Source organism: Daldinia childiae (genome assembly GCF_008694065.1).
Source record: "Daldinia childiae strain JS-1345 chromosome Unknown Scaffold11, whole genome shotgun sequence".
Taxonomy (NCBI): domain Eukaryota; kingdom Fungi; phylum Ascomycota; class Sordariomycetes; order Xylariales; family Hypoxylaceae; genus Daldinia; species Daldinia childiae.
In genome coordinates, this window is record NW_022984652.1 from 603,890 (window position 1) to 617,217 (window position 13,328).

A 13,328-nucleotide genomic window follows, 5' to 3' on the forward strand; every position below is an offset into this window, starting at 1 on the left:
AGACCCCACCAGGCCGCGTTCCCACCCAACTCTCCATCAGCCTCATCACAAGAGGAACATCGCAGGCAGAACGTACTTAAAACATAATAGCATCTTTCAAACACCACGACGAATAACCTCCATTCCTTTAACGTAACTTCAACCACATCTCAGTAATATACTCATTTAAACAACCGAGTCTTATACATAGCAGCTCTTTATCCAGCCTCCCCGTCCCGGTATTTCGAGTCCGCCTCCGTCAAGGGGCTTCCCAGCAACATGGGTAATACAACGAGCGCCGTGCTGGATAACATCGTGCAGGGGTCGAATTGTATGTATTCAGCTCCCCCCCAATGGTTACTGTCGAGTATAGTCCTAATTGCGCCGTATAGTCGACCGCGAGGAGGTTGATAGGCTGAGGAAGAGATTCATGAAGCTTGATAAAGTACACAGCACCCCGGCCAACTCTCTCTCTTTCGATATGCGCCTAAGCTAATATTATTGGCTTCCATAGGATAACTCGGGCACCATCGAACGAGAAGAGTTTCTGAGCTTACCGCAAATATCGTCCAACCCGCTCGCTACGAGGTACAGCCTTCCGCCTACTCAAATTTCCTAGCCTCCTTCACTACTGCCGAATACTCCCCTCCCGCAGAAAGTCAAGACTAATCTAATAATGTTTTCCCCATAAATAGAATGATAGCGATCTTCGACGAAGACGGAGGCGGAGATGTGGACTTCCAGGAGTTCGTGTCGGGGCTGAGCGCGTTCAGCAGCAAGGGCAATAAGGAGCAGAAGCTGCGGTTCGCATTCAAGGTATACGACATCGACCGGGACGGGTATATCAGCAACGGCGAGCTGTTCATCGTGCTCAAGATGATGGTTGGGAGTAACTTGAAGGACCAGCAGCTCCAGCAGATCGTTGACAAGACCATTATGGAGGCCGACCTTGATAAGGACGGCAAAATCAGCTTCGAGGAGTTTACTAAGATGGTCGAGAATACTGATGTTAGCATGAGCATGACTTTAGGTAAGTTTCGCTTTTCATTATTCTCTCAGCTGTAGATGTGAGTTGGATGCTAATACGGCTATGATACAGATCAGTTCTAGATACCTAGCTGTGCCACCGGCGATGTGGCCGTAGTAATGAATTATGAAGCCTGGGACGAACTTATACTTGTTAACAAGTGAACCTCGTCATCTGTCAAGACTTACTGATTATCAATCTCACTCGCAAGTTGGGGACAGGGAAGTATTGCTATGAGTGAGCGGGAGCTTAGACAAGGTACTAAGATGGGTTCAGTATGTATTCGCCACGACGGGTCCCCAGAGATAGCCTCAGAAGTTGTACCCATGCATTAGGTAAATATGAATGTATGACATTATGAGAGCTATAGACAATCTGAAGAACTCCTGAGATGTCAATGCGAATAACCAGGTTCACTCGCCTATACTTTATACTACTTTACGATTCAGTCTCTCGTTAAAGATGCGCGCCTCTTTGGGGATATGTGGTAGAACCTGGTGTTTGGATCCGACTCGCTAGGTCCTTATATTATCTTGTGCCCAAAAAGACGGTCTAGTTATCCAAGTTCATCTTATACTTTGGGATTTAGATCACCCCTGACTAAAGGACGCCCTATTTCTAGGCCATGTTTTCGTAGTGAATTGTTACATAGGTATACATTATATCAGTCGATTTCAGAATCTTGGAAAGAAAGACGGCCCGGTATTAAGGGGATATGATGGTTAAGAGAAGGGTTATAAACTAAATTCTAAGAATATTTCCGTCGGGGTTGCTGTGTTTCTTCCCTGAATGATAATGTTTAGTCAATCTAGGAGGTTAGAGCGTGTCCCGAGACTGACTGGAGGAGAAAGCAGCAGCAGCAGAAATTCGAACATAAACATATAGCTAGATGTTCTAACTCCTATTGCCGGGGTAATTAACCTATGTATATATTCAGGGGTAACTAGCGTCTTGGGAAACGAAAATATAATGGCATGGCTAGCTCTGTTCCAATGTAATACGTCATGAGCCGCATGGCCCGTTTCGAGTCTCGGCAGAGAATCCAGATTCTACCTACTTTATAGTCTTAGGATAAAGAAACTAACCTAGCAAGATCTCTCTTCTTGCCCGATATACTCTATCCTGCTAGGCAAAGAAATACGATATCTCGTTGGGCGGGGCAATAAGGAATTGTCCCCGCATATCATATATCTTGGCTATTACGAGGTGGAACTGGAAGGTATATGAACAACTTTGTTATTCCGTGGGGGATTATACTCCTAGGTATCTACCTATGCATATTAAAGGTATCTTTTTTTTTTTTTTTTTCGGTTAGATATTTCGTCTAAAATCGCGACACTAACACTGCAGAAAGGTTAACGAGTAAACTAGTAGGAGAATAGGTTAGGTAGCGATGAGTACCTATCTAATTTCTTAATTAGTTTCCATCCTACAATGTTCTAGGGGTTGCTAAATAAATCCCATATGCTAGATAAAAAATTGCATTCAAGTAGACAATGCTCATTAGCTAGGGCGTCTTAGGCTGAAATACTTGGCTCTCTAAATGATCTAAGTTGAGGTCCTTGTTGTTATCAATATGTCTACCTGTTATTAGAATTTCTCATTCCGACATGAGGTTATGTGGCATCCCTAGTTAGAGGATCTTTAGTGATGATGATAATGATGAAAACGTTAACGTCTATTGGTTGCTATAAACTAGGTAGCTTACAGCTGCGCATCTATGGCGCTTTTAGACGTCTAAAGTACCACCTCCTTAGGTAAAAAAAAATAGAGCTAGAGTATCGCTTAACATAAAAGATCCTCCACTTCCTGCCTATAGCATCCCCAGCTCCTACCTGCCTTTAGCATTATTTTACCTGGTTAGCGCCGGCGCCAGGTAGCCGACTTTTACCAGGGAAAAACCGTCAAACACGCCTTCTTATAACGGAGATGGAATTACCCTTAGCGCCTAGCAGTGCCTAAAGAAAAACCTGAGTCGGACTATTGGTTTGACCACAGTGGGATTCGAACCCACTTGTGTTGCGGCACGTAGATACGGACCAACACACATCCAGGCGTTAAACCACTACGCCATGTGGGCAGGATCTTTAGTGAGTTAGATGTGTGATCCTAGACTCAATCTACGTTATATCTACCATATACCAGAGAAGATAACGGGGGTAGAGCACCATCTAGAATGAAAACGGCACCTATACTTTCTCCACTACTCGGTTATAAGAGTACAGCTTTTTAAAGAGCTCTAGGCGATAATTCTATTTTGCGTATATTTTCTACACCACAGAGCTTTAAAAGCCAGGCCGGTGCTACGACTTCTTTCGAAACTTCAATCAGTATCGTCTAGTTATATCGAGGTAGTTGTATGAAAATTCATTCATAGGCAATGTTATCAATCCCCAGCGGAGTGTGTCTGCTTAACACGTCAACATGTGCTATAATTCTTTTTTCTCAACATTACAAGCAATCTCGGTACTATTATTAAAGGAGCTACGCTAAAGCTACAGTCCTAGGAAAAAAAGAATGGCTTTAATCGTAACTTAGTTCCTACCCTTTTCCAAGGTTATCACGATAACCATTATATTACCTACCCCTTTAGAATAATCTTTTACAATCCTTTACACTAACTAGAGAAACACCACGGTTCCTCTATATTTCATAAAAGACATCAGAAAAGAAAATAACTACATTAAAATACACGACAGCACGAAAAACAAAACAAAACATAGCATAATGCTAGCTCCCAAAAAATCCGACCCTGATAAAATTTGACTCGAAGAGTAAGAGAAAGTTACTACTCCGTCACAGGATCGAAGCTGAGTTCCACGAAAAGACCGAACATTAATAGTGTAGGCTGTGGCATTTGGCTTACTAGGTACCTGCCAATTGTAGGTGACAACCCTTATATATGTTATAGTTAAATACTTAGACTTGTTGGTATCCTTAAAATTCCACCTGAAGTATGAATACTAGGCTCTAAAGACTTGGAATACTATCCCACCTATATATTACCTCTTGTTGAATTTACCGAGTACGGCCGAACAAAATAGTTGTGCGGCGTTCAACTACTATGAAGAAACTTAAATCATCTTGCTCACAAACCATATACTACATGAACACATCGTGTGAATTAACTTAGTTATAACTACTGTAAGTTGGGATTTATGCCTGTTATGTATAGTCAGGTACGTGAACAAGAATTCCCTAACTATATACCTCTAAAAGAAATTAAATGCCACTGAGCTTTTTATAGAATTACTTATTCGTAGCATAGCAGCTAGGCAATGTGAACGGCCAGCGTTTGTTGCTGTTAACCCAAGCAATAGAAGTCTGATAAAATAAATATATTGTAAATTCTTTTGCACCTATAAGTAGTAAAAAGATCAGTTTCCTCGTTACAATCATGCTAATTTAGATATATACTATGCAAGGGACACAAAGTTCGCATGGGCTCGAGGACGTCAAATATAAAGTTGAAATTTCTGTAATTACCTCCCTAAAGTGATTTAATCACAACACATGAGGATAGTTGTGGACGTGATATAATGCTCGTAACTACTGTAAGAAGTGAATGATATAACTTAAAAATTAACGTGAGCCCTTTCGAAGGATCTGGATAAGGGAATTTACATTGGCATTCTGGAGATAAGAACTTCGACTTCACCGCTGCATACACCAGTTGTAGGACCACGGTCAGCCGCATAAAGTAAGTAGCACAAATACTTTTAGGCGGGACCTGATTCCCCCTTCTTACCTATCCTCCTCCCGTCCCCCTTCCTAAACAGGAACGTATAACTCCTTTTAGGGATCACTTTGGGATGATTCATTCCCCCACGGCTACTTACAGTTCGGTATAAGATAAGACGCATAGGAATCTTTACCCACGCCTCGACGCAAAAGGAAAAGACTTGTGAAGGGTATCGAAAAAAGCTAGGTAAGCTAATCGACCGACGCCACAAACCGCAAGGAGCGATGGCGATCAAACTTTTCTGCCCTAACTAGTAACGCTCCGGCTGAGGGAGGGTCAGACCGGCTCCGCAGCCGGCAATGAAACAGTTGATCTTCTGCAGGTCCTGGAGCGGGAGCGTCCCGTGAGATGACACATGTGACGAACCTGCATCTCTCCCTATATCCCATTTAATGTATGCATGCAAGATGGAGCCTGCATGCATATTGCACAACGTCCTAGACTGTAAGCTTTACTTGATAGAGGATATGGGTGGGGGTTCCTTCAGATGGGTTTCATATCCCAGGCCAATGAACGCCTCGTCGAGTTGGTTATGTCTTGTGTTAGGCCTACACCGAGTAGAGTGGAGATGAAAGGCTCGGGAAAGGAATTGGAAGGTTGGCCGAATGTTCCGTGTAAGACCAACGCCGTGGTAGCAGAACTGGTTGGTCAAAGAACTTCCCTGCGTTCATGTAGGCGGAAATGGGGAGTGGGTTTGGACTGGGTACTGACCGTTATGGCGTTTGTATGTATTCGGGGATGAGCCGTGCGGGTAGCTGCATTGGTGACATTTCTTTTTCTCTAAGATGGGAAATTTCTGTCGGTTCTCACATGTGAGTGATGACCTGTCGGGATCGACGCCGGTGACGAAACCACCTTCTACTGTAGATCTTAGAACATACAAGGCGTGCACAACTGCAGGTCTAGCCGTTCAAGTTCAGCTCCTGCGAAACATTCGCTGATGCGACGTCAAGACTCCCTCAGCCTCTTCTTTCCAATAGTCTGGGATAGGGTAGCACTGAGTTCTCAACAGCCCAGCCCTACATGGATAGGTACCCTTTGGCTTCTCTAGCGTCTTAGGACTTAGGACTTAGAAGGCGAAGGCGGCCTCGGCGTTGTCGGGCCCGACTGTCTGGTAGGATACAGTGGATGACAATGTCGAAGTCGGTTGATGAGACATGACTAGGGGTCCTTGAATGTCGTACAAATATATTTAAGCCCCTAGACCCGAACCCCTTCAATGTCTTTAGAAATGAGTAATAAACAAACTGCTTGTTTGCTGAGATTGTTTCAGCGCTTCAGCTGCAAACACCACAAGGGCCCATCCGTGCCTCTCTGTGTGTTACGCGATTGGACACAGACATGGAAGGAAAAAAGCGGAAAGAAAAAAAAGAGTATAGCATAGTAAGTAATATTAAAATCAAGGGTAATTTGATAATAAAATCCACTCGTCTGATGTGTATTAGAACCCTTGTCGCTCGATCTGAACGTATCGTAAATCCTTGTCTAAATCGGACAGGGTGCAAGTCTAACAAAAAGTGACACATCATAAAATTGAAGCTTCGCCGAGTGGTAGCATAGCGTAATGCATCTTCCATGTTTGCAGTTGAGCCTTAGTTAATCCGTCCATGGAACGGTTGAGATTGGAAAGGTAGCACGGTTCATCTATTAGATCCTATCAGATGAGGCGAAACCGGAGATGCAGAGCCACGACCAAGGATTCCATGGTGTCGGGTCCGATCATATCAATCAATGGCTGTCGTGACTTGTCTTACAAAGACGCCCATCGTCTAAGCAAGACGGCAGCTAATTGATCTTCGCCGCCTACCTGTCAGAAAACACGTCCAGCTGAATCGGAATACTTCCGAGATCGACTTGCATCATTGCGGCTGTTGCGACCGACCAATCAATATTAACATCTCGCCGTAAATAGTAATTCTTCAGGGTTCTTTAAGCCTCGAGGCTTTTCTTTGCTACTCTTTGGTATCAATTTGTTCGTAATTGACATATGCCTTTCCTATAAGAGATGCGTGCAGCTGATGAAGGAAAAGCGTTTCGAAATAATGCAGTGAAAGGAGATTAAAGAGCCTATATCGATATACGTAAGGGTGGTGGTAAGTGCCTATAGGACGGCAGACCGAAATTTAATCAATATAATATACATTGGATATCCACAGGAAATGAGTCAGTAAGATGGATATTAATTCCTGAATGGTTCTACAAATATGTTTCTTTAGTCAGGAATAGATGAAAACAGGAGAGTACATAATATAAAGTGATAAATGATTGAAAAGAAAAGAAAAGAAGAGCTCGATGGATGAATCAGCACACCAAATCTTAAATCATTAAACTTTAGCCTATTTTTCTGTAACTCCCTAAGGTACTTCCTAACTGAAGTTTATTTTATGTAAATTGTATAACTCCATATTCAGACCGAAATCGTACCTAAGTACCTGTCACTTGTTGTTTTATTGAGATCACGCATTTAAGAATGTATAGGTAATTATATACATATATCTAAACACAGATGTCGCTAAACTGGTATGATACCTCTATAGTATCAACGCGAATAATCCATATTAATGAAACTAAGCGAACAAGCTCGCGAGAGCAGTATATGCCTTTCTATTCTATACCTTCTTTTGACCATTCCTACACTCGCGCCAGTTTCCATGGGTATCCGAAAACAACATCATATAGTCGTACACCTCCGCTCTAATGAGCCCATCCCATATCCCCCATGTTTCCCCCCCTTTTCTGCCATTTGTCGTCCCATCGCATATCTCTCATTACAGCCGTAACGTATACCCACCCTCCCTTTAAGAGGTCCTGAATACTTCCACATATCCCCCAACTCGATATATTACCACTCTAGCAGAACGGGACTATATTCCGTAACCAATCCAGGTAGGCGTACCGCCTCATAAAGTTAGGCCAGCATGCAACTAAATACTACGTCGTAATTCGTCTAACTCCCGGGTTAATCATCGTCATCCGTACCGGCGCGAGATATGGACCGATGACGTTCCCGTGCCGTCAGTGGAATCGATGGGTATCACAACCTGCTATGCAAATAATCGCCGTGACCGAATGGAACGCCCCGTATATATTTCAAATCATAACCGATCCATATTCCCCGGCACTGCCCCGCCACGCATCCTATCCCTGTCGAAACACGTAATCACTATCGAGAAGTGCGATGGCTACGACGGCCCGCTCCGGCAGGATTCGCGGCGGAGGAACCGGAAGGTTCGGCCTCTTCTTCGTCTTCATAAAGATCGAGACAATCCTCGATGACTGGTACAGCTAGTTAGTAAACTGAGAATACGCACTGCGCACGATATCACTATCGGGTAGGAACGTACTAGTAACAATAGACTCTTCCCAGACTCCATATTCGTAGTCTACTAGACCGTGCCGATCAATCCCGTCGCAAAGCCTCACAATCTCTTTCCCCATCTTTCTCAATCCATCTTCGCTAATTAGCGTCTGGCCTCGTTGAGGCGGCGCGCCAGATTCCATCATATCCTTTTGTTTTTGGAATAACGAGAGCCATGCATGATTAAAATCCTGCCACATTTTGATGCGATCTCTGTAAAGATTTTCATCGTCCGCTGCGAGGCCTTCAACAGTTAAATTCACGAACGTCATGGCGCTATTCGATAAATGGACTCACCTAGTTCCACAACTTTGGAGAGCAACCACTCGGAAATGTTCAAGAGCGACTCGCTTGCAGCTTGTAGCACCCCGTTACGAATGTTGGTGAAAACCTCCCCCAAAGCAGTTTGGTATCGCGCATAGGCCTCACTCATCTCTGCCGTCTGTGAGTAGTCGGGTTCCTCTACAGCCTGCTCGGGCGTGCTCGTTTGTGCCATGCCCACTGGCGGTATCCCACTTGGATAGTTCTGAAGCATTGCACGTTGGGCAACTGGACTCTGCTGATATACTGCTGCTGATGTACTTGAAGAACCGGCATGTGACTGTAAACTAGTCGCTGCGGCCGCGTTGGTCGGTTCGCTCGGGAAATAGGGGTTGGACACGTCCGTTTGTATCATCTGCAGTGCTGCAGGCTGCCGTGACGGGAACTGTTGACTCGTATCGTAGACGGCACTTTGCGCGCTCGCTTGCGGCACGTTGTACATCATGGACGGATTGTACGTACTAAAGCTCTGTGTTTGTCGAGCATCTTGTCCGTATTCAGACTGGTATGGCATTGTATTCTGCTGCATGGCGGTGGAGAACGCTGCTGCCGGCTCTTGATAATATCCACTGTAGCTAGCCGTGCCTGCTATACCTCTAGATGCTGCAGGCGATGTATTGAGAGGCGCGGGCCGATACCTGTCAGACCCGCTTGCGCCGTACGACCGTCCCTGCGCATTGGGATCATGGATTGGGTACCTAGTATTAGAAGGGGCGTTGACGGGCGGTTCGTTCGGCCTCCTCCGCCGCCCGTGATCGTCCATACCACGGGAGACGGGTCGCAAGATGCTTTAAGAGGCGAGTCCAACCGATGCGCCTCCGGCAACGGAGCTAGAGTCAGAAAAAGAAGGGCCACTTTGGTTCGCTTAGGCCGTGGTACAGCCGGCCCGTTAGAGTCTTCCGAGAACCTCACCGCGTGCAAGTAGCGCGTGCGATAGGATCCGAAATAGACGCTATTAGTAGAAATCGGCCGAGAGTAATTTGTCGCGGTAGTAACAGAATACGCGGGGTCGGATAAAATTCTCACTTCAGGTTCCTAGACAGGGGACAGGTCCGACCACAGTAAGAAGTAAGGCTGCCCTAAGCTACGAGGCTTTCTCCTGACTGTTTTTTTTTTCGGACGAAAACCCTAACGTGAGGGGCTAGTGAGTAGCGATATATATGATCTGGGCATGAAACGACGCGTTTTCCGGGAATGCGTCTCGAAACGTTTCGTTTAATGGATGGAATACGACAGGACGAAAAGTTAAAGCTTGCTAGGGAAGACCGACTATGTATGAGATGCCGAAAGTTTGAATGCTGAAAAAGTCTTCTTGATGCAAACACCGCCCGAGCATATGTCGGGTACCCCCAACCTAGGCCCTTACTGGGATGACGATGCCTCCGAGGTCCCAGATTTTTGAGTTCGTCCTTACCTAGTAGATGCCGACTATGTAGGAATTTGGGATGGAGTTTTCCACAAAAATCCCCAGTAGGTTAGGGGAGGTTATTTGACTTGCCAACTGTCGTCACTACGCGTACCGGGAGGATCCCAGTATCTTTTGTAACTAACTTCTAAACCGACAAATAGTGACCTTGCCCAGCCCAATCGACTAGCAAGCCACACCAGGACCGGGGAGTAATACCTCAAATTCTTCAGCAGTTTTGAAAGATACCAGGTTAGATATCAAATTCGCCCGGACGTAACTGAGATTTCAGGTTAGCTTACTCCCTTCGAGCTGCGAGTAGATAGCTTTTAGAGTAGCTCGAGGCTAAGCCGAGATAAAAAAAAAATAAGATTGATCTTGGTCTGGGCAATTAAAGAGATAAACCAATGAGTACTAATGAGTGAGTAAAGTAATATTGTAATGAGGTCGTACGTAGATATTTAAGGTATCTAGGTAAGTATGGCAAAGGTGACTAGGTAGTAATAAGAATAGGGTATATGCCCGAATAATGGTGTATTTTGGTGTAAGTGAGAATAGAGTTGCTGACACCGGAGGATTTTAAAGGTGGCCGGGGATTTTGTACAGTATGTAGCAAGTATATGTGGTGCAGTGCAAGTGGACAGTAAAGCAAGCAGAAGGAAGGCAGCAAGCAGATAGAGGTAAGATAGCAAGATAGCAAGATTTTAAGAATTTAAGATTTTTTTTTTCTTAGAATAGTAAGGAACTGACTGGTTAGCCGGTAGGTACTTGCCTCATGATATATTATTAGGTGGATGTCGAGGAGTAAGGTCAAGAGGAGCCGGTAGTAAGAGAGGGAGTGGATACCCAATTAGACTCTAAGAGTAGTAGACAGAATGAGAAGTTCGAATCCCTTTTTCGCATGCACCCCATCAAACCTGTGGGTATGTAATACATGAGATCAGACGACGACCTTCCAATGAAAAACGGAATAGGGACGAGTTTTAACTAGATTCTCCAAAACACATTAACTACCACCAACGCCTTAACTCGCGCCGTGCGTAAAAGTACCTAGCCTGGGGCTTACCTGGGCTTGCTAGGCAGGGCTTGTCTGGTTGCGACAGGGTCAACAAGATCTGCGCAGTGCGCACAGGTAATCGAGAGCGGGTCCGAATGAGAGGTCCCCATGAGTCCCCTTACCGATACCCCAAGGGTGTGCCTCTACGAGACATGACGGGTGATCTGTTCAATACCCTACCGGACTACCTATGCCTGACCTTGCCTGAAGCTGATAGATACTTAGATGGATACTTGGATAGATACCTAGATAGATACCTTAGTGGAAGGGTGAAGAGAGTGTAGAGCCGGAGAATAGACTTATTGGGTGGTACGGGGTAAGGTATATTGGCCAGGGGCATATAAGACAAACCCTTTTCCAGCCTCAACATAGATCTTTGACTCGAAGGGTGTCACGGGTCACCGCGCATGTTCCTAGCGCAGATCAGCCTATCAGAAAACGGCCACCAGATCTTAGGGCTCGTTTGTACGATAGTGCCTGGTTTGTACGAAGTTGATATGGACATTAGGTACTGTATAGACATTTCCCTCTCTCTAACCCCTAACCCCTAACAAACATCAGCCTTTGTTACGTGCTAAGAGACATGATTGCCCAAGTGCTGTGTTATAGCGAACGATTTAGGTAGATAAGAAAGGGTAATTAAGATAGATTGGGGAAAAGAGGAGGGGGGATAAATATTTGATTGCCTACCAAATAAAGAACTTAATAGGTTAGAGGTAACACACGATGAAGTTTTGCTTTTCCCATTTTGTGCGCCGAGTTTTCTGTTGTGTGGCTGATGCTGATTGAGAGATAATTCCTTATTCTGCACGGATCGGTCATTTTAGAACCTACCATGAAGCAAGTATTCATCATTCGTCATTAATCATGTCATTTGAGGATAATTGTAAAATTGTAAAATTGTAAACGGCAATTGTCTTTCGCTGCGTCCTCTTATGACATATTAATTCAGTTTGTATGTTTAATTAAGAATATTGAATGATGAGATAGATACGAGGAAACGTAGGTAAGTATACAATCTAATACATTTCAAACACAATTACCTCTACAAATATATATACTTGATTAAATGTACTAATATTAGGTAATTTGGCCACATCTATGTAAGCAGACATCATAGAAAACAATTGTCCCCAATTATAAGGTAAGATCTAGGAAGGAAGGAGATGCTATATGCATGCAGATGCTGGGAATATGAGACCCGGTGCTTTCCGGTTTCTGTATGCGTACAATTCTACTTCTTGCCTTTTGTAAATTTATGTCTTATATATTTTTAATCGTTTTGATCATTTTGATACTAGCTTTGGCCCCCATCTCCAAAATTTCTGTCAGGTTGCGAACGGCTCGTTTACCGCTTGGTTTTTTTAAGACATCAATTTCCAAAATAAACCCATATTTTTTACACACCTAACTAATTAGGATTTGATACGATATCCATTGTATTGGTATGTTCTGCATGTTTAGTCAAAGATCTAGAAGGCGCCACTAAACGATCTAATTGTCTGTCATGAGCTTGTGATGGGAGCTGATTCAATCCCCCCGGGGGAAACAAGCCGGTAAGTATGAGTCGGACCACACACCCAAATAGACCAAGAAGCCGATAGAAGAATATTTATTTCTAATTGTCTCGATACTGTCGACTATTGGCTGATATAAATATTAAAAATAAAGTATGAGACTATACAATTGACCTTAGCCATGAATTGGCTACCTAAATACTTAGGTGGCCAACGTATACGTTTCTAACCTGGCTTGCTTACAGCTTCCATTACAAGCTAACTGCAAATCAATTGATGCCCGACCATTTGCTAGACCGTCTCGAAGTAGTTCGACCATGCTTACTACACGAGTTGCTAGCAGATTATTCATATTTACGAATCTTTACGAATAAGGGCCGAGATAGACCAACATTGTCTACAAAGTGAATATTTTAAGAGTAGGTACTTTCATACTTCCATACTTTCCATTCTTGTCTGGTATGTGCTGAGAATAGGGCACGGCAGTACGGGGTACCTATTAGGCCGCAAGGAGGCCTTCCAGCAAGAAATGGCGGATGTCTGGTCGTTTAAATAAGATCCTTGAACCTTGTTAGAGACAGGGGCGTTGGGATGTCGTCAAAGAACGACAAGGGTACGTCTGACATTGTCCCGGAGTCAGCCGGGGTGTTACATCAACCTATCCGCTGTAGCCTGTCATCAATTCTCAGATCTCTTTTACTCAATATCAACTACTCACTTCCTGGTAAGCATTTTAACGGTTAAGTTTATTATAGCATATATTACACGTGTTATAGTAGAGACACTAATAATTAGGTACTTAGACGCCAAGGTTGCGGTAGTTATTGGTATGCGGATAGCTCGTCGAGAGGCCTCTAGCTTAGAGCTTGAGCGAACAGTTCGGCAGTCACCTCGGCGGGATACTGGTCGGTCGTGCTAACAC

General features: G+C 44.2%; 2 protein-coding genes across 2 annotated transcripts; one reads left to right on the top strand and one right to left on the bottom strand.

Moving 5' to 3' along the window:
* Nucleotides 1-258: 258 nt before the first annotated feature.
* Nucleotides 259-1,089, top strand: GL218_08177 (Calcineurin subunit B; the record flags this gene model as incomplete). Its single annotated transcript, XM_033584970.1, has 5 exons — nt 259-310; nt 372-424; nt 494-567; nt 675-1,009; nt 1,079-1,089. The coding sequence occupies 5 exons, from the start codon at nt 259-261 to the stop codon at nt 1,087-1,089; spliced, it is 525 nt and encodes a 174-aa protein (XP_033440868.1).
* Nucleotides 1,090-7,911: 6,822 nt separating this feature from the next.
* GL218_08178 (uncharacterized protein) lies at nt 7,912-9,190 on the bottom strand (the record flags this gene model as incomplete). The annotated part of the gene is made up of 3 exons (XM_033584971.1): nt 7,912-8,024; nt 8,093-8,350; nt 8,404-9,190. 3 exons carry the CDS (start codon nt 9,188-9,190, stop codon nt 7,912-7,914), a joined length of 1,158 nt encoding a protein of 385 aa, XP_033440869.1.
* Between the last annotated feature and the right edge of the window lie 4,138 nt (nt 9,191-13,328).